This window comes from Poecilia formosa, unplaced genomic scaffold, assembly GCF_000485575.1.
Source record: "Poecilia formosa unplaced genomic scaffold, Poecilia_formosa-5.1.2 Scaffold25, whole genome shotgun sequence".
NCBI lineage: Eukaryota > Metazoa > Chordata > Actinopteri > Cyprinodontiformes > Poeciliidae > Poecilia > Poecilia formosa.
In genome coordinates, this window is record NW_006799964.1 from 877,303 (window position 1) to 902,170 (window position 24,868).

The window sequence follows — 24,868 nt, forward strand, 5'->3', positions numbered from 1 at the left end:
AAGTGAAGTGAATATTCAATTGCATATGATATGCATGTTTCAAATGAACCAAAAGACATGCTTAAGATCGCTGAAATTAAAATAAAAAAGCAAATGTAAAACACAGAATGGCTTGCTGAAATTTGTTTAAATATATTGCTGTTCTATGTAAAGAACGTCCGCCAAGGTCAGGCCACCTACATTTTTAACACACCAAATCTGGCCCCCTTTGCAAAAAGTTTGGACACCCCTGCTTTAGAGTGACAGTTCTGGTCTGCAGTGGTTTCATGACCAAAGAGTTCTTCCAGAGTTTTACAGATCAGAGAAAGAAGCAACTGGAATAACTGAGAAGAATAAGTCTCTGCCAAATCTGAGCAGGCACTAAATGTGAAGAATTACACAGAATTAACATTTTCTGCATCCGAAATTTCCATTTCCTAATGTGAAAGAGGGAGGAAATTAAACGGTCTGAATTGAACAGCACAGCTTGAATGTTTATGTTCCCACCATAAAGATTGGATGGGCTGAATTTATGAGGGTTTGGACCAGTAAATACAGCACTCAGGAAATGTGATTAGGCTCATAAATAGAACAGTTTACTGCTGTCTTACCCTTCATCCAAAGTGCCTTGTGAAAGCATATGTTCAAAGCATTTTTTATCTCCACAATTTTAGAATTCCACATGAAAGAGTCCACTTGATACAGAAACAGACGTTTGTATTTTTTTAGCTATAAAAAAACGTCAAATTCCTATTAGAATTTGACTTTTTTCAAGATTACATTTCCGCATGTGAATTTTTTGTTGGCAAATTTAAAGTAAAAAAAAAAAAAATCACATAGGCTACATAATTGCACAGGCTAGTGTTATAAATTAAATGTCTTAAAAAGTTTGATTCTAATGAGATTATATTATTTTCATGATATTCCATATGAAACTGCGATTAAATAAATTGATAAATTCATCCACCTCTATTGTCTTGTCAGTGCGCCTTGTTTTAATTATTTTTGAAACTTTCACTATGTGGGGAGCTTAAGTATGCAAGAGAAGCATTAAACACCACATAAAATATGTGTTATCTGTCAAAGTGAATACATAGAGTCTGAGGAAACTATGGTAAGGAGCCATGGTGTCTAAATTAAAGCCAATGCATTCAGGCAAAATAAAATGTGTTTTGTTGTTGTTGTTTGTTTGTTTTTGTTTTTCAAAGCATAGAACCAGGATTTTTTTTTGTTTGCTCAAGAATTAGCCATATTTAGTAAGCAAGCTATTTCTACAGTGTGCAGCTGTGATGTAAGTTAGCAGACAGTCATTGCTGAAAGGAAATATTTTTGATGTATCTCACTGTGAGACCTCTGGGAATCCAAAAAGTGAACCTGCCATCTCAGCTGGTGACTTTAAAGCAGGAAAATCTGCTAACGAAAGCAAAAGCTGCCATTGTGTCGGCTTGGTTTGGTTGAGAGCCTGTAGGGCAATGAATGGATTTCTTAGGAGGAATCCTGGAGCATGCTGGTAATCAAAATCCCCTCTTTGCATTTTAGAAATTGATGATGAGGCTTTTCCAACAGAGTGGTTGGATTCGCGAGCTACCTCAACTTGAACAGGCTGAAGCAACAGCCAGTAGCAACAGTTCACAGTTTGTGATGGCATTAAAATTAGGACAGGGCATTTGTATAGTGTTTGCTTGCACGTTCCCAAAAAAATTACTTCAATTTCAAAATGCATATTGGTGTTTATTATTTAAGCTACAGCTTTCACTTCAGCTACTGTCCTTTAACCAAAAAGGCATATGCCCCATTGGCATATATAAGTTTTCACATCAACTCAATTTTACTTATAGTTTTTATTTATTCAAACCTTCACACAGATGTTTTTGTTTTCTCTGGTTCCCAGGTGGAGTGGTTAAAGAATGAAGAAATAATCGACCCTGCAGAAGACAGAAACTTTTATATCACCATTGACCACAACTTGATCATTAAGCAGGCACGTCTGTCTGACACAGCCAACTACACATGTGTAGCTAAGAACATTGTGGCCAAGAGACGAAGTACGACAGCCACCGTTATTGTTTATGGTAAGTTTGCAAGTTTGCATATATCTTGTATTTGGACCACAGAAATGGTTTTAAAGAATTGTTAGCACTATCTTAAGAGCTTTATGGCTAGAATGCTTTTTTTTTTTAATCTTTATTGACCTCTCTTTTATTCGCATCAACAGGATGTCTTATACATCATGTTCTCTAATTCATTTTTCTTTTTTATTTAGCCTTATGTTCTCAACCAACTGTAACTTTAACCTCACCCAATTAAACACCACTTACCCCACTCAGAATTACCCTCCTGTCCAGACCCACATTTTTAATTAAAATAGTGGGTCTTTCCAAATGCATGTTTTCTGCAAAGACTCTCAGCTCTAAATGAATTGTGCTGCATATTAATTTACCCTGTAACACAGGCAGAAAAACAACATGCAGAAAATAATGATACTATACTGTCCAGAATTTCACAGGTCGGTTATGTGGTTGGTTTGTTTTTCAGCCAATGTTCTTCAGGTGATGCTTTTGCGATTCTGAGCTGAAAAGCATTCCTTGCTCATGCCAGTCTTTTATAAGACAATAGGGGAAGTTTTGAGGTGACAAAAAATACTAACATATATAGAAAAGAAAAAAAAAACTAGTTATAAGCACATGCACATACAGAATGTCTCTCTCAAATGTAACACTGTCTTTATTCTGGAGTGTTTCAATCAAAATAACTGAGCTTGTGTTCCTGTTCAATACAGACAGCGAGAGATGGAGAGGTTTGACACTGATGTATCCTTACAGAAATAGATTGTTCAATCTGCGGTCCAATCTTCTCGCCGCCATATAGGCTTGGTTGACAATGTTGACAAGGTGAAATAGAAAAAAAACACAGGGACATAAGGAGGGAAAAAATTGAAACAGCTATAGATAAAAGATAAAGAGGTCTAAAGTAAAAAAGAAAATTGAAAATAGCGGGCAATAATTTGTCTATCTTAATTAATCACATAGTCAAAAGCTTAGCTTCTAATTGAACTTTTGAATAGGAATGAGCACATTTTTTTACGAAACAGAAACAGAGTTGCCAAGCTCCAGCCTCGACCCACTCTGCCTCTTCACATGACAACCTTTTTTTTTTTCTTTCTTTCTTTCTTTCTTTTCTGGCTCTTTCTGCCTTAATCTGAATCAGGTTGTTCTGGCTGTCTCATTTTCTTGTAACTGATTTTTTTTATTGTCCTTGGCACATAATATTTGAAACACAATGGTGGGAATAGAAAATAATAAAAGTCTGAAAGGAAATATTGTTTTTACGTCTTCACATGTACATATAAAATGGGCAAAATAAATAGAGCATGTTAGTAAGTAAATGAGTAGGTCTATGTCGTACCTAATGTTTAATTGGATTGTACACATTCTTGTTTTAGTGAATGTAAGCATAGGCTAAGACCTGTGTGACAGTAGCTGCATAAAAATTAAAAGGTGTTAAGTAGCTAGTCTTTATGCGTAGGAGATGGAGAAAGCTTCACAAAACTTAAATCTAATTGAAGTCCACATAAAATAAGATTATTAAATATCAAATGTCTGATTTGAAATGTCTGACCTCCCACCTCATGACTGTCTATCCTTTTTTAAGATTTTGGAACATTTTTAATGTTTGCAACTATTTTTAAAATTAAACAATAAAGATGAGAATATTGGATTGGGAATTCATTAAATATTATTATGCATTCTTAAATGAACACGTGTATTCTTTCTCTTGGAATCTTGCACTATTTATCATAAGCTACTACTTTTAAGAAGGAATAAGTTAGATTTGTTAACAAATGACCGTATTTTTATATACTCCTTTTTATTTTGTTTCCAGTCATGCAGGCTTTTCTCATTATTTGTCCTGAGCAATATTTTAGGTTTGTTGCTTGGTTATGTTTTTCCCGGATTCAAAGATTTTTCTGTCTTTTGGTAATCTACATAACCCTGTCAGTGACCCGTTCTTCCATAAAAAAGCCAAAGCACAATAAATGAGGTAATTTTGTGTGTACAAATAATTGGTTAACAAACGAAACAATTATTTGTAAAGCACATTCTAGCAAAAAGTCAGTTCAAAGTACTTTACTTGACAAAAAACATAACGCAATAACCAATTTATAAAACAAGCAACAAACATCACATTTTGTCCAGTGTCATCAAGATTATCAAGAATAATCATTCTAATGTCACTTTTCAGCTTATAATGAGTCTCATTTAAATGATTGTTCTGTTTTGTTCCAGTAAACGGTGGCTGGTCAACATGGACAGAGTGGTCCCCTTGTAACAGTCGCTGTGGACGAGGCTTCCAGAAACGAACCAGAAGCTGCACCAACCCTGCTCCTCTTAATGGAGGATTGCCTTGTGACGGACAGGCCATACAGAAGCTGCCCTGCACCACACTGTGCACTGGTAATTGTATATTTTTGTTCGATCAGATTCTGTGTTGTCCTATCTGGAAAATTGTACAGCATCCTCAGAGTTTATCTATTACACTTGCCTTCTTTTCCACACTATTTTACTTATGACTGGCTTAACTTCTTTCACCTTCGATTCATCAATAGTGGATGGAGTCTGGACAGACTGGAGTAAGTGGTCAGCCTGCGGGACAGAGTGCACTCAGTACAGGAGAAGAGAGTGCAACAACCCTGCACCTAAAAATGGTGGGAAGGATTGTGAGGGCCTGGTGCTCCAGTCTCAGAACTGTACCGATGGGCTCTGTATGCAAAGTAAGTTGTCCGAAAATATAATCAAAAGAAACTAGATGCATGACCAAAAAAATGATTTGAAAAAAATTTAATTTGATTTATTTGTAGTATCTGTGCCTATAAAATAGCTACCTTCAAAACCTAACCTGGTTTCTGGTTACTTTATGAAATACTTACTTGTTTACTTGATTTTAAAAGTAACTAAGTCAGATTGCAAGTTGCTTTATTAGTTACCTTCAGCAGCTGCCAACTACAGCCTCAGCCACACCAGCTTAATAAATGACAACCCGAGTGAATCAACCATCATGTCCTTTCCTCCATCCCGTCTGACCAGCTTCTTCGACTCTCCCCCATTTACTGGTTTTGCACCAAAGTCCAACTTGCTTTTAGGATTGCGGGGGACCTCCAGGTTTTTAGTCACAGTTTTATCCTTCACACTACCTGTTTGAATGTGCTGCAACTCCAAATGTTTCTTCAAATTTGATGTAGTATTTTGTAGGAATATAAAGCGAATATATTTGCACTGGAAAATGATTTGGTTTTGGCCATAAATTCAGCTCAGGGATAACAACAGTGATGTTGTAAATAAATGTAATGTTTGAACAGTCGGTTTTAACAATATTAAACCTCGCACATTTTTAAGAGATGGGGTCATTTGGATTTTTTTTACCGTCTGGCGGTTTTACGACGTTTTCTCTTTTTTTTTTTTTTTTGAGAACTGGACAAATACAACTGAATGCGATGGTTGACGATTGGGAACGCAGGTGGCTACACATAACAGTGTTTTCGGGAACTGACGGTCTGACGGGAAAGCCCCTCGTCGCTCCCCCACTGTCTTACTGTGACATTTGCTGCTCTCCTGAGCGTCACGCTAAGTCTGCAGGAGGGTTAGTGATGTTCTGATCTTCCCTTTTTAAATATATTACTTGTAAATGCCACCATATTCCAGTCTTTTTTTTTCCTCTGTGCTAATTGTAGGAGAGGTAGCCTTCTCATATGTTGAGACTTCATTTCTTGTTTAATTCTCAAACGTCTTCTACCTTCTTTCCTCATTACCTGCACACGTGTCTGCTCACTTTTCTCCTACAGTCACCAGCTTTCCATTGCTTTCTGTCTCATAAACATATTGTCAAAATGGATTTTATTTCTCTTTCCTGAGACGTTTTACTTCTTGCTCTTCCCTTCAGTTGTCGTTTGCTTTTTTGCCCCACTGTGTGCTTGCGTCTCCTTTGCTCACTGTAGGTGAGTCACCAAATAGAACAACAATGCAAGAGGGTTTCTGAATGACAATATTAAGTTTAATCTTCCCACTTTCTCATCCCTTACTCAAGTCAAAAACAGCGGTTTGGTATTAAAGTAATGACAAATAACGATGTGGAATTGTCATCCACAACTTAGTCACTTCCAACATCAGTAAATTTAAAAACCTGCATGGGAAAATGTGTGCTGAGTCATAATGGGCACAATTTAACAGCAGCAGTTTTTTTCCAAGGTGGAGGCAATTATTTTTGTTGACTTGTGGGAGCAGTGCCTGTTGCTCCATGTGCTCAGAATAATTGGCAGACAGGCATATCAAGAGGGTAGGAGAGGAAGGTGTGGAAGTTAGAAAGAGTGAGAAATAAAAAAGAAATAACATGAAAACAGAAATACTTCATCTTTCTAAACATTCTACATTTAATGTCCGTTATTCTAATTTTTAAGTGTTTTTAAAAATAAATATGTAGCAAGTTTTTCAGCTTTTAGGGACCCAACAATAAGAAGACAATTTCCAATGCATTTTCTTTGTGTTTTTTCTGTACGTTTTCCAATTAAATCCACACAGTTTTCCCTCTCTTTCCATTTTGGCTCTCCTCAACAACAGCATGACCGAAGAACCCAGTAAAACAAGGGACCGAGTGAGAGAAGTCAAAATGTCTCATGTTTTTTTTTTTTTAGTATTTTTGGTGCAAGCCTGATAAAAAGTATGTGTCATTCTCAAGACTTTACTGAATTATCACTTTCTGGGCTTTAAGAATGGCTATTTCTCCACCTGGAATCGCACCACAGTACAGTTACATCCATGGCCTGCTCTTTGGTTTCTGCTTGGGCTTTCGGTGGCTGAGCTGAACCGTTTGGCAGCAGCATCAGAGCCTAAGTCTCTGCTCCTGTGGTTTCAGCATCCTAACCCCGTGTGTCACACTCACCATAGTGGTCATCATCACCAAATCACCACCACTCTTTATTCACGGGGCATGGCCAATGCCTACAGTCCTGCTCCTCCTGTCAAAGCACCGGTGTGTCACCTGGCTCTGGGGGCTAGGGTCCGCTTCTGATGCCTCAGACAACCTGAACCCACACCTTGTCACCATGAAGCAACTGAGCCCACTCATTGTCCTGTCCAAGTTCTTGAGCTTTCTTCTCACCTCAAGCTGCTGCCGTTTCATCCACAACCACCAACACGTATGTCATCACTTCATGTTTCTGTTCCTGAGTTCTGCAAGGGTATTCGAGTTTTTCTGCGTGTTCCTGTTGTCGAGTTCTTTAACTAGGACATCCAGGTGGACCTGTCCTGGTTCTGAGTTGTCCCTCATGGGGGGGAGAGGGGGTTTCATGTGAGCTCCAACCTTCTGGTCTCTAGGTCCAACTCTGAGAACTTCCTGTTGGACTCACTGGTCCACAGTTGACACTTCCTCCTACATCCACGTTGTTCCCCAGGGCTTCGCCTTCTGGCTGACATGCATAATCTCTATGCAGGTTCTTGCTTACATACATTTGCCCTCCAAACAGGGCATTCTCCTACTTTCTCTTCTAGAAAAGCTTCTTGTGAGTTTTTCATAACTGTTTTGATTTTCTATCTTACTTTCCACTCATGATCCACAACTGTTTGTGTTTTTGATTTTTCTTGTGTTTGGATCATTTTGCTGTTTCCATTCAGTTTTCTCCTGTGCCCATTATTCTGCTTCCCTCGGTACCTTGCCTAGATTTCTTCTCCAGCTGTACTGGATTCATTGATTGTACAAACCTGGCTTGCAAGCCACTCCATAATATTTAAGCTCTGTGGTTTCTTTCACTCGCTGCTGAATGTACTGTTGCTTTTGTCCTTGTTCCCATTCTTATTTTCCTCATTTCTCTCCAAGTTTTCCCATTATTAATTCCATTATTCCACATTCTGTTATGTGTCTGCCGGGATGACCCCACCTGCTACATTAGGGGATTTTCTCCCATATGTAATCAGGAAACATGCCATGACATATATATTTAAATAATAATGCAATGCTATTCCTAAATAAATATATTCTTTAGCACAGTATTGACATAATTTACTGTATATGCACCCTTGCCTACACTGAGCCTGCTGTATTGCGTATCACGTCTCCAATCCATCCATTTCCTGCAACCTGTGAAGTATGTGGTCACAGAATCTGGCATAAAACCCAAAGAGGTATAGATTTCGGCTCATTTCCCCTGATTGATTTCCTGCCTCTAAAATGACTGCACAGTTGTGGTTTTATGTCAGCACTAATGTTTCAACTGTTTCTTGTAGCAATAACAGGAATCCATGAAGCATGCTGTCTCAATGTATGGGCTGCACTGTCTGTGGCTATTAGAGGGAGTTCCTGCATGCACAGCGTTTTTATAGTGTATTTACAGTATATTTGAAAGGCATAAGGTAAATCTTGTGACATAAATCCATTCAGTTTATGAAAGATTGTTCTTTTGGATTGTAGCCTTTACAAAGACAGGAAAAAAAAAACCTCCCAGTATGTGCGGCAATCCTTTCCCATTGGTGTTAAAAATACCCAGTTAAACTGTAAGTGTTAGGGGTTTGAATGAACTGATAAGGCACTGTCAATTTAGTGGGGGATTTAATGTTTTAGATAGTGTGCTCTATAATTGACTTTGTGCTCAGAAGCACTTCTCCCTCATTTTCTTCTCTCTCTCTCTCTCCCCTCTCCTCCTGCACCTCCCCCTCCGGATTTGTGAGCTCCATCGTCTTTTGCTGCCTTCTTCCTCTAAAAGTTGTATGCTTGAACTCTGTGAGGTAGAAATCCATTTGCCCTCACTTTTGCCCTGCAAATCCTTTTATCTTTGTGTTGATGTGTTTATGTGAGAGATATCCCCGTGTGAGCTTGTATGCATGTGTGTGTGAGCGTGTGTGTTTGACTTCAAGATTTTCTTTACCAGTTGTTTTCTCTCTCATGTTTTAACTTGTTGACTTTTATCTGACACATTGATCACAATTCTTGGATGAGATGCACTCTGAGCTCCAGCAGGTCATCCTGGAGACCATGACATTTTCCTGCCAAACTGTGTTCCTGTCCATGAATATACATGCAGCACAACAGTTTCACCAGAACAAATTTGATCTCCAGCACAGCCTCTAAAACCACAGTAATCACCAGAGATGCTCACAGTTATGTAACTTTTGAATTTGGATGAAACAATACATTGTGTTTTCCTTTTCTCATGCGAAACTATCAGCAGGTACTGCACAGCAACAAACAATCCATCTCCGTTCCTGAAAAGCTCTACTTATTCCAATTTTGTTTCCTCCCATTGCGGTCTTTTAGCAATGTTTTCTGCATGGCATGACAGCAACTTTTTCCCTTTTTTTTTTTTTTTTAAATGCTTTGGTCTCATTTGGGCTTGTCTCTTTGTTTAAACCTCTCTTGTGTATGCTGTCATTTAATCATCTATGCTTCATTTTACAAGTACTGTGTTTTCATTATTGGTTTTTGGATGCACAGTTGATTTACAAAAATTACAGCAACAAATCTTCCTCCCAGCTTGTTGCTTGAATTACTAATTCATTTTTTTATAGTCATTGCATTTTTTTTATTATGAGTCCTATCTTTGCTGTTACTTGTGTTTTCTTATATAAAAAGTCTGATAAAGGATATTTTTGCTTGCTTAGCTTGCATGGATCCTTGCAAAACCTGCACATTTATTTCCTCATGTTGCATTCTCAAACTAAACTGGCTCACAGTTGTGCATAGTGAAAGGAGGGAGTAGAATATATAAATTCTTGGATTTATTTTCCATTTCCATTTTAGGGTTATTCAGTGCTTTGTGGGATGTTTAACGCTTTGGAAGTTGAAGCCACTGTCATAAAGTGGGGTTTTGAAGGACCCAGTCAAGAGGCAGATGCAGGTTTCAAGTAAAGCTTTGAGCCATCAGAAAAGGTTTCAATAATTCTGGTCAACAGGAGGATCTTCCAAAAGTAAGAAAGGATACTTCGGCCAATCATACATGGAGGGCAGTAAAAATCAACTGCAGCTGGGTGATTACAAAATAAAATTTAGGTGCTCCAGAAAGTTAATTTAGCACAAGCCACTATGGGAATATAAACCAAGTTGACCAACCCTAAACAGCTTTATGTCAATTATAAACCATAACAATCCTGTTTTAACCTGTTTTACAGCTATAATCTGGACCTGTGTGCTGTGCTATTTTATCCACATCAAGTTGTTTGTTCACGGTTTTTTATTTTCAAAGAAACCTCTGAGGCCACCACAAAACAGTTTACATTTGGACTCTATTTGCCAATTATATTTGACTTTTAAAGCCTATTTATTGAATTTGTTTCTATTTAGGAGTGTTGAAGTAAAACACAAATGTATGCCACAGTTAAAGATTAAGCCTCTTTGATATATATATATATATATATATATGTACTTTTTTTGTCTTTACAGTTATTTTTGATTTTTGTCATAAAGTAACAAAGTGTGGCCTATTTCTGTCATATAAATTATCTTTAAATGCAATGTAATCACACCAAAACAAGTCAAACTGCTTAAAGCAGACATCTAAAATTATGGCTAAAGCTTCCCACCTCACCTGAGCATTTAAAATAAAATGGCACGTACTACCTGTCAAGTTTACAAGTGTAACAGTTTGTTTATAGAGTATATGGTTATCACCCCACTTAACCTTGTCAGTATATCTTTCTTTATAGTGCTGAATCACTGTGTTTTCTTTAGTCAGGTGTTCTGCCAAGAAGCTTTTAAGTGCATCGTCTTGTTATGGAGCTTTATATCAATAATATACCAACTCTTCAATCATACATCAGTGCATCAAAAGTTAATCTGTCAAAAACCTTCAACCAAGTGGACCACTCCAGATAACCCATGTTTTGCATGTGTGGTTTCTGAATCTTTTTTTTTTTTTCATTTTGTGGTCTAAGAAACTTTTCTGCAAACCTTTTGGATATCAATTTTTGGACAACTAAACTGACATGGCAGGAAATACTGCCATTTACATGTCTCTGTTCTTTCATGTTTGTTTCATTTGATTTCATTTACTTTATTTCTGTTGTCCTTTTTTATTCATTTGTCTCATTCCACCATTCGTTTCTTTTCCTGTCCCAAGGTTCATTGTTTCAGAAGTCCATTGAGCCCAAAGAACAGAGTGCTTTGGGAATTCCATGTAAGTTGATGTTTTATGTTTTACAATAATTTGTCTTTCTTTTATTTTAGTTTTCTTCATGTAGCCATTTCATTCTGTGAGCAGTCACCTTTTGTTTTTATTTTATTGTTGCACTTACATTTTAAAAACTTATACTCCGCTAATCAATTCTGCTGTCTTTCCTTCTGTCTCAGCTATGAATCCAGTACCAGTTAGCTTGAATCTCTATATGCAAGTTTGTTGCAGCTGTGATTTATTTATTTTTTTAATTATTTTTTTACAGAGTTTCCAATTTTACATCAGTATAGCCAAAACTTTGATGTGTTGTGTTTAAGAGCTTTGCATTAAGCTAAAATGGGTCTATAATATACACTGAAATGGCTGCAGGTGTGCACATATCCTCTTGATTTGTCCAGCTACAGCATATTAAGGTGTAGTCACACCAGGAAAGTCCTTTGGTCTGTTTTTATAGTCTGGACCAAAAGCTGACTTTTTTTTGTTTTTGTTACCATACCATACCAACTTTATTTATAAAGCACTTTAAAACAACCACAGTTGATACAAAGTGCCGTGCATTAAAATACAACCTGTTGTTTGGTGCGGTTTGGTTTTTTGGCAAGCGGACTATTATTTGTAAACAAAGCCATGCTGGTGATGAGAATTGCTCCCATTGGACAGGAAGGAGGAGAGTGGAACAGATCACAGACCCAGATAAACAAACTTTGGAAGTTTTTGTTGCATTTCTCTTGTGCACATTTGTGCTGTTATTACAACTGCAGCACCAGTTTGAATCAATGTAATATTTCTAATTTTGGAACGGTGGTACTACATGTGCGCTGCGAGGGCAAAAGATCTCTGGTTCATTTAAAGCTGACCAAATATGTCGGACGTGGATACTCTCTTAGAGGGATTATGATGGTGTCGAGTCTAAATTGTGAATTTTGAAATTGTCTTTATAGGTTTCATATAGAGTGAGAAATTTTGATAGGATTTTAAAAAATATATTAACTATAACTGTCCCTGATACCACTATTCGTGGTGCCCTTTGTATTTTTTCTAGTGGTCTTCCCTGCCTTCCATCACCTGTCTCTCCCTTCTGACACAATGAGAGAAAATTACCTCAAACTGAGAACAAGACAGAGAGTGAGAGGTGCAAGAGGAAAAAGATCTCTGCCTTTCATTCTGACTGCTCTCATTGGAGAAGAGCATTTTTTTGGATCTTCAAAGCCTTGAGTGTCTTGAATGTGTTATTGCAAGAGCTGTCTGTCGACACAGTTTCGCTATAATAGAAGGTTTTGCAAAATTAACAGTGTTGAGCTGATAGATGCAGAATACAAATAATACAGAAACAGGCACAGCTCATTCAATAGTGTGTCATTCTGTTTCTGTTATATAAAGCATCTCTCGTCAGAATGATGTGTTGTAATTGTGATTACATTTACCTTTTCAGTTTTATTAGTTAGACATTTATCTTAGTGCAAATAATTCTCCATAGTTCAGCAGCTGCAATACATTTGGCAAAGTCTCTTCTTGTTTCTGAGGCCCCAAATATATTTCTAGTATGTCTCACTCAATGCTTAGAATGCAAGTTGAAACCATCCAAAAGTAAAGATGCCAGAAGGATTTTCTTTATTCTTGTTTTTTTATTTATAATGCAATCTTAAGTGGTTGATTATATCTTTCCTACTACAGAGGAGTGCTGCACAAGACCATAGTTTTTTTTTTTTTTGTGTGTGTTTTTTTTTGTTTTTTTCCCCAGATTGAAACTTTATTATGGTGCTTCCACAGTTTGACCTGACCAGAAGAAGGTCTGTGGATCAATCGCAGATATTGATCCCACTTGTGAAGTCTTACTGAACTTAGAAAGTCACTGCAAGCTTTGTTTTCTATTTATTGTTCAGAATGGACCGTTATTCTCTTACAAAGCTTGTTCTCAAACTCAAGCAACCAGGCTAACTATAGAGCAGACTCACTGGCCACTTTGTAAGGCATACCTTGCTTATACTATGCTGGACCACTTTTTCCATTAAGAATACTCTTTGTAATGCAGATTCAGAAAGATTTATCAAAACTTTTGGTTCATATCAGTGTCATAGCACCACATGGTTACTGGAGATTATCAAGGGAAACATCCATTGTGCAAATCTTTTTTTTCATTACACTATGTCCCAAAACAACCAATTAGAAACAGATTTGGTTACTCTGAAGGTTCGCTGTTCAAGAACCCAGTTGATATGATTTGAGCGTATGACGTTCGTTTTCCTGATACAGGTCGCCATCAGAAAAAGAATACGCTGTGGTCATAAAGGGATAGACTAGTTTAGCAGCAATATTAAGGTAGAGAGCGGGATTTAAACAAGGCTCAGTTCTTACTAAGAGGTACAAACTGTGCCAAGAAAATATCCTGCAGAACCTCCTATAGTCTCAACCACTGGCGTAAGAGAGGGTGAATTGACACTGTCATGTTTATGCTAATTTTCCTCCTTACCATTTGACTATTCATTTTGAAATCAGGACCAGACAATGTTTTCCATTCTGTTCTTGTCCATGTTTCATGGTCTTGTGTGAATTGTAGCCTTAGTTTATTTTTCTTAGTTTAAGGAGTCTTAGTTTAAGAGATTTCATTTTCCTTTGGGATCAATAAAGTATTTTTGAATTTGAATTGAACTGAATTCAGTCATCCCTGGTGTGGTCTTCTGCTGCCATAGCTGTTCTGCTTAAAGGTTTGATGTATTGTACTTTCAAAGAAGGTTTTCCACATAACTTGTATATAGCTAAAGCCGCTACAATATCCACCAGTGCAATATCACCAAGGACTGCTTGCATGCAACATCTGACTCTAGGTTATGGAGCTGCAAGCTCAGTGCATTAAAACCTGGCTACCCTCTACCCACTTAAATCGACTTTCACTCTTATTTTTTTCCTACTTCTGATGTAGATTTTAATCACTTTCTCATTTCTGTCAACACCAAGACAACATCCACAAAACTGCAGCTTATTGAATATTTTATCTATTTTGTATCTTTTGCTATGAACTAGAGACATGCTTGTTCATGAAAATTTCATCAGATCAGCAGTTTCTGTACAAAGCAGACCATCAGCCTGTCTGGCACCAACAACCCTTTCATCTTCAAACTCACTGAAAGTGACCGAATGAATGTACATCACAAATTTATAAACTGTATGAGTAAAGGACAGGTTGATATTAACCTCTAGCAAAACGTTGCATTTTGATGGTTTCTTGTTTATAATGAATTCTGAATTGCTTCATTATGTCTTTAATGCTTCACTAATAGGCTACATGAACTGTAAAGGTATTTTTCCCTCCAACAGTACAGTGGTGCTTCCACAGTTTGACAACCACCTTGACCACATGGAGGTCTGTGGATCATTCCCAAATATTGATTCCCACACTGAAGTCTCATTGAACTCAGCAGGTTCCTGTGACAGCACCTTCCTCACATACACTTCCAGAAGTGAAGTCAGTGCTTTCACGGGGCGTTTTATAGAATATTTCCACTGCAAAAACTAACCACGGTGTGTGTATATATGCATATGTGCCTCGGTATCCGACTGCGTATTTAATGTTTTCGAAAAAAAATAAAAAATTTGAGGCAGTTGAAAATGATCTTAGATCAAAACGGATAGGGTGAAAAACTGATGAGGATGAACTTTATTCATTGAGCAGAGGGAATTGGCTTATATTTTAGAACTCATGTTTGTGGGCAGCAGTTGAAAACAATCAGATCATGAGAAACAAAATTCTCTGATGTGATGAGACATCAGTATATGTCTCATTGAACTCTTTGACGTAAATGCCTGGTTTCATGTTTGGAGAAAATCAGGAACAGCTCCTCACCAGGCCAATACCATCCCTACAGTAAAGTGTGGTATTGGTAGCAGTGTTTTTTCACATTGTCATCACGGGGTTCTTGTGTGTGGAATTTTGAGGAAAGGGATTAATTTAATCCAATTTGGAACAAGGCTGTAACAAAGCAAAATGTGGATTACTGAAGCACTGTGAATACTTTCCGGATGCACTGTAAATATGAACTCAGGTTGCAGTTGATTGACAATTATTGCTTGGTATTGACATATTCCCCCAAAATTCACCATGTAAGGTAAATACAGATACATTTCCAAATGTTTGTGTTCTTGCGTACTCTGTTTTGAATTTAACCCTATTAGTCACTTTATAGGTAGATACGCCTACCAGAGATGCTTGTTTGGATGGTGCTTGCATGTTTGCGCCAAAAGAAGATTAAAAAGCCAGTTGAATGAGAGTCAGATAGTGATTGTCCGCAGTTCTGCAGTTCTGGATGTGAATCACATAGAAGATAGAAACGAGCTAATCTGAGTTATCCTTGCCCCCCCCTGTTTAAATCCTCTCCGTGGTAGATTGAACAGACTCAGAGAATGACAAAAAGCTCAGACAATCGATAGATAGTGATTGCTACTAACTGAGAGGGTGAGCTGGGGGCTTCTGCTTTCATAGCCCGTGTGTGTAATCAAGTGCGTGTGAAAGAGAGCATATCCTTTTTGCAAATTCTTACGCGCTCTGGTCTGTGAATATATGAATATACAGACAGCGGTTCCTCACATACACACAGGAACAGTTATACTATTCCTGATTTCAGGATATTTTTACAAGATAAGGTAAATTGCTAACAGCCAGACATTTCATTCTATCACAAATCATTGTGACAGTAACTTATTTACCTGCGCTGACTGCACCAGCGCTGGTGAAACGGAAAATATTAGAATTCATTGAGCTCTAATAAGACACAAAGGCAATGCTTAGCCTTCTCACTGAGGAGTATTGAGTAAAACTGTTATTAGTAAAACTGATTATCTCTGCGAAAGAAATGACATGTCTCATCAACCCACAAGCCTTTCTTTGTAAAAGTCAACACTGTTTAATTTTAAGCCCTTCAGGTTCTGTTCCATTGATTTGTAACTTTTTGCAAATGTTGGCAAAACAAAAATCATGCATCGTGTGAGTCTGAAATGGATCACATTTTTAAAACACAAAGTCTTGCTACATACCAGTACATACTTGCTATTTTGATTATTATGGCTTGCAGAGACTGATCCATCCATTTTCTTTACACCCTTGTCCCTCAGTGGGGTTGGGAGGGTTCCAGCTAACGTTCCGGGTGGGAGGTGGGGTACACCCTGGACAGGTTGCCAGTCTGTCACAGGGCAACACAGAGGCAAACAACCATGCATACACACACTCACATTCACACCTAAGGGCAATTTGGAGAGGCCAATTAACCTGACATGTTTTTGGACTGTGGGAGGAAACCAGAGAACCTGGAGAAAACCCATGCATGCTCAGGGAGAACATGCAAACTCCATGCAGAAAGACCAGGGCTGGGAATTGAACCCAGAACCTTCTTGCTGCAAGGCAACAGCTCTACCAACCCAAAAAAAAAAAAAAAATTCAGTGTGTCAGAAAATTAGAATAAAGTGAAAAAGGTCATTAAGGAAACTCATGGTGTCATACCCTAATGAGCTAATTACCTCTAAATTTCTGCAAAGGTTTCCTGAGCCTTTAAACGGTCTCTCACTTTGGGTCAGTAGGCCACACAATGACAGTGTTGTGCTTTTACAGGAGTCAGGTTTTGTCTATTAATAATTATAACAGTTGTCTAAAACAATTAATTATAAACTAGTAAGTTTTCTAAAAAAAAAAATGACCAAGTCGGGGCAGCACTCTTTTGACAAAATAACCAATACTGTTCAGTCTTAGTTATTCAAAAGTACTTATCAAATAATGCCTAGGTTTTCAAATAATAGATGAAGGCATGAGTCCAGCACCCAGTGAGATGACCAAAAATCTCCTTGTATCACCAAATTGAATTAAATTAAATAACATTTTATTGTTTTATATTAACCCTGCTACATTACACAATCACTGAGATATTTCAATATGATTCACAGAAACATTGTAGCTTTTTTGCATGGCATGTGAGCTGCTCAGTAAGATATTACTAAGAAGTAATGAGATCAATATGAGAAAATGACCCATGCAATATTGTTTTTTGCTGTGCACCATTTACAGATGCCATAGGTTAGTTTATGTTGTATTGTTTACCTGTAAGTTTAAAGCAACAGAAGAAATGCACCAAAGATTAAAATAAAAGGAAGGGAGACAATGTAAAGCAAAATGAACATTAAATAAATATATTTCTTGCAGTTGTAGGTAGTTTACTCATGCAGGTAGGAGCCCACATGGGACGCCTTTTTTATTCATCTCCAAACCAAATATATGGAAACAGACAGAAGTTTGCCAAATCGTTCAATGGAAAATTTGCTTGAGAGGAAATATGTATTTCCTATAGCTGGCATATATTGTGTGTGCTATAAAGTTATGCACCTTTAAGTTAATGTGGGATTATGACAAAGATTCCATAAGGAGATGGTGATTATTATAATTAAGATCAAAAACTGGAGGCCTAAGAGGATTATGCAGTTCTATTCCCTACTGCCAGATGAAGGGACTTTGATAATAGGACAGCTTTATGCAGCTGCAGTTGAGGAATCCAAGACCTCACAGCAAAGAGAACTGGAAGATAATTGGTGACTGGATATGAAGATTTCTAATTAAGTTAGGTATTTAAAATGTGTATGTGCGTCATGCATTTAATTTACACAGTTAAATATTAGACAGTAGTTTATATTTTCGTAATTCTTCATGCATGTTATCTTAATAAATTTAATTCAGTTTAATTATATGATAAAATGTAATTTTATTTATAATATTTATATCAAATTGACATCTCAAAGGGCACACTCACACACTCATGATGGCAAGCTACTGGATTGTAGCCACAGCTGCCCTGAAGCAGTCTGACAAAAGTGAGGGTGTTTCCTTGATGGTTTTGGTCTCCCAATGCATGTGTGAGATCTCTTAGAAAAACTGTATTTCTCCCACTGTACAAAAACATTCATATTGCGCTAATAGTTTACTCTAACATTCCCATTGGTGGGATATCACAGGGAGTGTTTGCATGAGTTTTTGTCCTGTGTGTCTGTGTAACCCTGTGAAGAAATGCGACCTGTCCAGCATGTACCCATACGATATCGTGGATAGTAAAACTTAATTTTCAACATCTAGCTGTTATACATGCTTCTCATTCAAAGCCATTTATCAGTAAGCATCCAAAAAGAGACGGTGATAATCTCATACATTAGATTATCGCCATCTCAGATTTGACTTTGTCCTTCCTTGAGAAGCAGCGTAAATGAAGGCTATGCATGACCCGCACGGCCCCCAGAGACGGTCAGAGTGGTTCACAGCTCCCTCAAGTGGTAAATGACTAACCAACACTCTTAAGTCTCTGTGTGTATCATACTTGTGCGCCTCATCAAAGGGTTCACTCATGCATAATCAAGTTCATGCTTTGTGAACTTGCTTTGGTGTGACAACAACAAATCCTTCAGCAAATAACTTGGGCTGTTTGTTGCTAAAAGCCTTTTATCTGCTACTCAACTTTAAGGGTGGATTAAAAGGAGTTTCCTATACTTTTCCGTCGTCTTAATAGCGGCACACAAATCCCCTCCCACGAGCTGTAGAGGACATGATTATGAACCTTTTGCTTAAAGTGTAAGACTCCAATAATGTTAATGTTAAATATGTAGGATTTATTTTTCTCTCTCTCTTCCACTCAGGATTTATTGAGCTCCACTTATTTTTTTTTTTTCTTAATCGCCGCTCTGCATTTTATCCACTCATTTCTTATCTTATTCACCAACCTGTCTGCCAGCTTGTTCTATTTTTGTATGTTCACTCCTCATCTGCTCTTGTGCTTTATTTTAAGACCTTTTTCTGAGTGCAGCATACTTTCTCCAATTATTTCCGCATCTTTATCCTTTGCTCTCCTAACCGGACCCCTTTAATCCTTTCTTTTCCTTATTCGTTCTTCCTCTAAGCGTTGGGTTATGCGTTTTCCATTCCACGTTATTCAAAATTTAAAATTTCTGTCCCTTCCTCTGTTCTAAAACATGACTCACGAATTACTTTTTCAGTGAAACACCATTAAAGTGCCAGCCAAATTGAAAAAGGATGTTGGGACTCTTGTAAAATAATTAACAACCCTATTAAGTTTTAAGATTCCAAGCCACTCTTTTTTTAATGAAAGGTTTCTGTATCTCTCTGTATCTCTGTCTAGACAAATTACCATATAAAACCAGCTGGAGGGCGACTTGAACATTTCATTTGAAATGGAACCTATAGCGGTTGTCCTCTGCGTTTCAATGATAGCGTGAAGGGGATGTAAACATTAAGAATGCCTGAAAGCCTTCAAAAGTATTCCTAGTTTTACTTTACTCTTCTACAGCATTGCTGTATATCCCTGGATCCTTTTATTTCACTCATTGCTTTCCTCTTCAGAATGTTTTTGCCTCCAGTTCACAGTAAGGAAGTCTAACATGTGGTGTGTCTCTTTTGGTTTCCTCTAGCTGCCCCGAGTACAGACGATGTGGCTCTCTATGTGGGTATTGTCATCGCTGTGATTATGTGCCTGTTCATCTCTGCTATCGTGGCGCTCTTTGTATATCGCAAGACGCACCGTGACTTTGACTCGGACATCATTGACACTTCGGCACTGAACGGAGGCTTCCAGTCCGTTAATATAAAGACAGCCAGATCAGGTAATGTATGCATCGCATTAGCGTTTCACCTAGGAATATGCTGTTCAAAATGAGGTCATGGAGAGTACCAGGAACTGATCTGTATGCCAATGTCTTCTAAGTCAAATGTTACACAACTGTCAACTGCTGTCTGACAGTTGGAAGCTTGGCTCAAAAATTGAGTTAAGGACAGGATAATTGCCCAAAGAACAGCAGCGAGTCTTTGGCACAAAAAAACGAATCATTGTGTGGAAACTGTCCCTGTTAAAGTCTAGACCTTACCTTGATAAAAATGCTGCTGTGGGTCCTAAATATAATGCAGAGTTTGCCTAAATCCCACACGATGTGAGAAACTAGTAAATTCATACAGATTCAAAGTGTTGCTGCTAAAGTTTCCTCACATACTTGCTTTGCATATTTGCTTATTTTTTGTTTTTCATAATGATCTAGTGAGCTATCTCCTTGTGCACTTGAAGTTAGATTTAAACAACTGTTAAGCATAATAATATTTTGTGGACTATACACAGCTAAATGATGGCTTGGCTAATGGCAGATGTGATGTTGTTTTCATGCAAATGATTGTACCTGTCACATCCTCTTTAAGGCCTTCATGCCAGTCTCATTTATTTTCTTTTTTTCCCCATAATGCTGTCAGTCTCTGATGGTTTGGATTAATCTATCTCTTCCAGAGACTGCTCTAATCCATCAAAGGAGATCCTCTGTTCCTCTCTCTCTCCGTGTGTTATTCCTCACTCTCTGTTTTTTCCCCTCGTTCCTTCCCATCTGTACTTTTAGTACAATCAAATTTCCTTTTCATCCGCATTCGTCTTTTCATTCTGGTCTCGGGTCTTAGGCTTTATAGGTTACGTCTCTACTTTTTTATCATCACAATCACAGTGATGAATGTCTTTCTGTTTAAATTGAGCTATATTTTAGACTCGGGTGTGCATGCTATCATTTCTTCCTCTTTGCATGTTTGCATATTCAAATATTAAACAGATTAAATTCATGAACAGCAGATATCAGTCAATGTAGGTTCTTAAACTTATTGTATTTGATTTGCTGCTATTTTTCAGCAGAAGATAAATTATGCACAAATTGAAATGATAAAACAATACTGACTTTGCATAGTCAAAGGTGCATCCATGCAAATGACTGGTAGAAGGCACTTCTACACCCCCACAAATCTGAAATAAATATTTTTCTTCAATTCAACCTCAGCTTGAATTGAATTAATCAAGTTATTTCACGGGGTACCAGAGTTCACAAGTAATTTAAATTCTACATTACCATTCACTGAATAGTACAAAAAAAATGCCCGGATACCATGAAAAGTCCTGATGCTTAACAACGGCATTTAAATGTGTGGAAAGTAAGAAGATAACAAGATCTAAGTTTGACTTATAATGTGTGGGAGCTCAGCCAGTTTTTCATGAGCCAGAATAGAATAGAATAGAATAGAATAGAATAGAATAGAATAGAATAGAATAGAATATGGAAGAAGAGGAAGGGAGAGAGGACAGTCCCTTGTGGAGCTCCTGTGCTGCTGACAACACTGTCTGACAGATTGCTGCAGGCACATGAACTGTGTGGTCTGCCAGTCAGAATCATATGCAAACTTATCCAGGACATGAGCCAGACCTTTCACATTCTTTGACTTAAGCCACTCCCAGAGACAACTTTAGAAGCATCTTATCTGGGCTAAATGGAAAAGCCACTGCACGCCAAAGTCCTATTTTCATATAAAAGTAAATTTTGCATTTAATCTGGAAATAAGGGTCCCTGAGTCTGGTGGAAGAGTGTGGGGAGGTGGTGAGTTGATTGAGGTTCACTGAAATGGAGAGCACTACGGTCATCTGCTGCTTTTGTTCAACTGCGATGTATCAAGTCTAAAGTTATAACGACTGTCCTGTATGAAACTCTAGACCACATTGCCGTCCCCTCTGATGCCAGGCTTCATAGAGATCCTAATATTATTTTCCATCAGGACTTGGCACATGTCCACTCTGCCAAAAGTACCAATAACTGTTTTTATGACCATTATATTGCTATATTTGATTGGCCTAGAAACTCACCTGACCTAAATCACATAGAGAATAAACGGGATACTGTCAAGAATAAGATGGTAGATGACAGATCCAACAATGCAGATGACTGCTACTAAAATAGCCTGGGCTTCGTTAACACCTCAGCAGAGAGACAGCGTGGTCTCCTCTAAGCAATATTGAATTGGTGCAGTAATTCGTGCAAAAGGAGCCCTGACTCAATACTGAGTATAATCTAAAGTATGTCAACAGAGTTTTCAGTTAGCTGACATTCCTGTGTTAAAAATAATAATTTTGCAACAGTATGCATGATTGTATTTTTTTTTTAACGACACAAAGGTTTTGGCCTTCATCAACTCTAATGAATTAAAATAAAATTTTACATCATTTGTGGCAGCTCTAGTCTCCCGTTTTGAATCACTAAGGTTTTTGTTTATTTGTTGGCTTTTAAAGACTTTTTATTCAAAGCTAATCCCTGTAAACTCCTCAGCACCATTTGGAAATGATCCAATGTTTGTGTTTGTATAGCAACTCGTGCCTTGATGATTGGACTTTCACTCACAGTTTACAATGGAAACGAGAAAGTGAGGTCAGAGCAGGAGCAAAAACAAACGGCAAGTTATAAATAAATGTATGCGTTCCATGCCGAATGTCTTACGTAGAGACAGGGCCACATTTTATCTGTGAAACATTGAGATGCTTGTCACTCTGCGCTGAGGGACGACTTCTGATTGCTAATAATGAAGCATTATCTCCTCGAATGTCTCTCTCTCCTTCTCTCTGTGGTTTTCCTCCACTTGTTAATTAAATTTCAGCAGGGATTATTTGGCAGGAATACCCATTGGCTTTAAGGGTAAACAGCATGGAGGTAAAGTAAGTAGAGGGCTGATAGCTGACAGGTGCGTGTGTGTGTGCGTGTGTGTGTGTGAGACTGTGAGAAAGGGAGGTCATGATGAGTGACTTTAAAATAGAATTTGAGGGTCTCTTGGAGGGAACAGCAGGATTTCAGGTGCTATGCACCAAAAAAAAATTAACCTGGTGTGAACAAAGCTGGATTTGTTCTCAGTGGGTAACTGGCCTTCTGTGATCAAAGCAAAATTTAGTAAGTTGTGAGGATTTTAATTATGGATAGGCCTCCTGCCTTCATAGACAGTCTGCGTATTATTAGATGAGGCTGCTCTGCATCATCTGTGAGGTAATGGAGCGAACAAATTACAAGCTGCTCTAAATTATAAACTTTTTTTGTGCAACTTGGCGATTGAAGTAAATCAAAAGAAGTCTTGCGTATCCTTTGATGAAAGGTTAACCTTGGGAAAGTTGTCTCTTCCTTTGTTTCTGTAGATCAGCCCTCTTTGACAGACATCCAGAGTGACACTCAGACTAAGACCTAAGCCCAGGGCCGTGGAGATGTGAGGCTTTAAGTCAGGTCATTATTAAAAGAGGACCTCATCTTTCAACAGTTCACGGATACTGTTGTAATATAGCTCCAGTGCAAGTTACATAACTCAAACTTGAATAGCTATATTTACAGAACAGAACAAAAAGTGCTGACTTCTGGGCCTGGATATTTTCTAGTATCCATACACTTTGTCAGTCTTTGTCAAAAACAGATATATGGTTCTTTAAAAACAGAGAGACACATGTAGAAAGTGGGCTATGTTAGGTTTCTTCCCTCAAAGCTAGTTAAACTCAGTTCAGTTGAGTTTGACTTATACAGTCCCAAACTACAAATATCCTCTCATTTGTAGTTTGAGAGGACAGAGCAGGTATGACAAGCAGGTATTCCCATTTTCAATCCAAATCTTGCCTGTTTTGACACACTATAATACCAATAAAACACCTTATCGGCAGCCACCCTTCACTGTCCTCAGATGGTATTTTCTGTAGCTCTGACTTTGGTGCCATGTTGGTTCTTCTTTCTTTTAAAGTATTAATAAAATGAAATGTTCTCATGCAACCTTTCTGATATGTCCTTTCAGCTGACCTACTGACTGCCCCTCCAGATCTGACAAATGCAGCTGCTATGTATCGTGGCCCAGTTTATGCGCTTCACGATGTGTCTGATAAAATCCCGATGACCAACTCCCCCCTCCTGGATCCTCTTCCTAACCTGAAGATCAAAGTCTACAATTCATCAGGTCTGGTCACACCACCAGATGACCTCGGTGGGGACTTCACTTCAAAATTGTCTCCTAAGGTAATGTTCCAAGTGCAGCCACTAACAGAGGCGGGATCTTCCATCTTAAAGTGATCTTCTCTCACCCCGATGTTTTGTGTTAATCTCTTTGCTATAACAGCACATAATAAAAGAGGATTTGAAAATGTAGGTATTTCAGGTCAAAGACAAAGCGAACACTGTTAGTTTACATACATCTCAGTGCCCTAGTTTCTTCTCTCTGCCCTAAAAACTACATTGCAACCACAATAGAGCCAGTTGTCCCAAACAGAGATGGAACCAATCAGATTCATCACAGGTCCTGACCCGAGGCAGTACAAGAGTTCTCATTCAGTCTAATGGCCATTTTTGGTTTTTAAACTCATCTGTATCTGTAAGTGAACCTGCCTCATATGAGGCAAAGACCAGAGCTATTTGCTGCAGCACTCAGGGCGTGTCGGGTTATAACGCATCTTGAGCCTCTTTCTTCCTAATTCTTACTATTATCCTTGGGCAAGTTGTGCTGAAATGAAACTCTGCTGTGCTTCTGTACAATGGCGATAAAGGCATTCTGATTCTGATTCTGTTTTTATCCCTAGGTTACTCAGTCTCTGTTGGATAACAGTGACAGCTTAAACATTCGCAGCCAGAGTTTAGCCCGGACAAGAGATCCCTCCTGCACTGCTCACGGATCCTTCAATAGTCAGGGAGGACACCTCATCGTACCCAACTCAGGTTAACGCTGTTCAAGCACATTTCAGTGCTTAAGCATTGATTTTATATTATGTCCTTTAAAATTTCATGTCATTTACCAAGATTTAAAGGCTCAAGATTTTATTTAGGCCTTTTAAATGACCACTGAGAAAAGTAACAAAGTAAACATTTTTCAACAAGAAATTCTGATTTGTATCAACACAT

General features: G+C 38.0%; 1 protein-coding gene across 3 annotated transcripts in view; it reads left to right on the forward strand.

Moving 5' to 3' along the window:
- The window catches only part of LOC103135365 (netrin receptor UNC5C-like), a 186,542-nt gene that overhangs the window by 143,279 nt on the left and 18,395 nt on the right, over positions 1-24,868 (forward strand). For 2 of the 3 annotated variants that reach the window (XM_007548028.2, XM_007548025.2), the window contains exons 5-11: positions 1,871-2,051; positions 4,266-4,433; positions 4,586-4,750; positions 11,078-11,134; positions 19,580-19,771; positions 23,775-23,992; positions 24,550-24,685. In XM_007548028.2, the coding sequence (XP_007548090.1) occupies positions 1,871-2,051; positions 4,266-4,433; positions 4,586-4,750; positions 11,078-11,134; positions 19,580-19,771; positions 23,775-23,992; positions 24,550-24,685 (1,117 nt within the window). The remainder of the gene's footprint in view (positions 1-1,870; positions 2,052-4,265; positions 4,434-4,585; positions 4,751-11,077; positions 11,135-19,579; positions 19,772-23,774; positions 23,993-24,549; positions 24,686-24,868) is intronic. The other variant, XM_007548026.2, reaches the window with a different exon arrangement.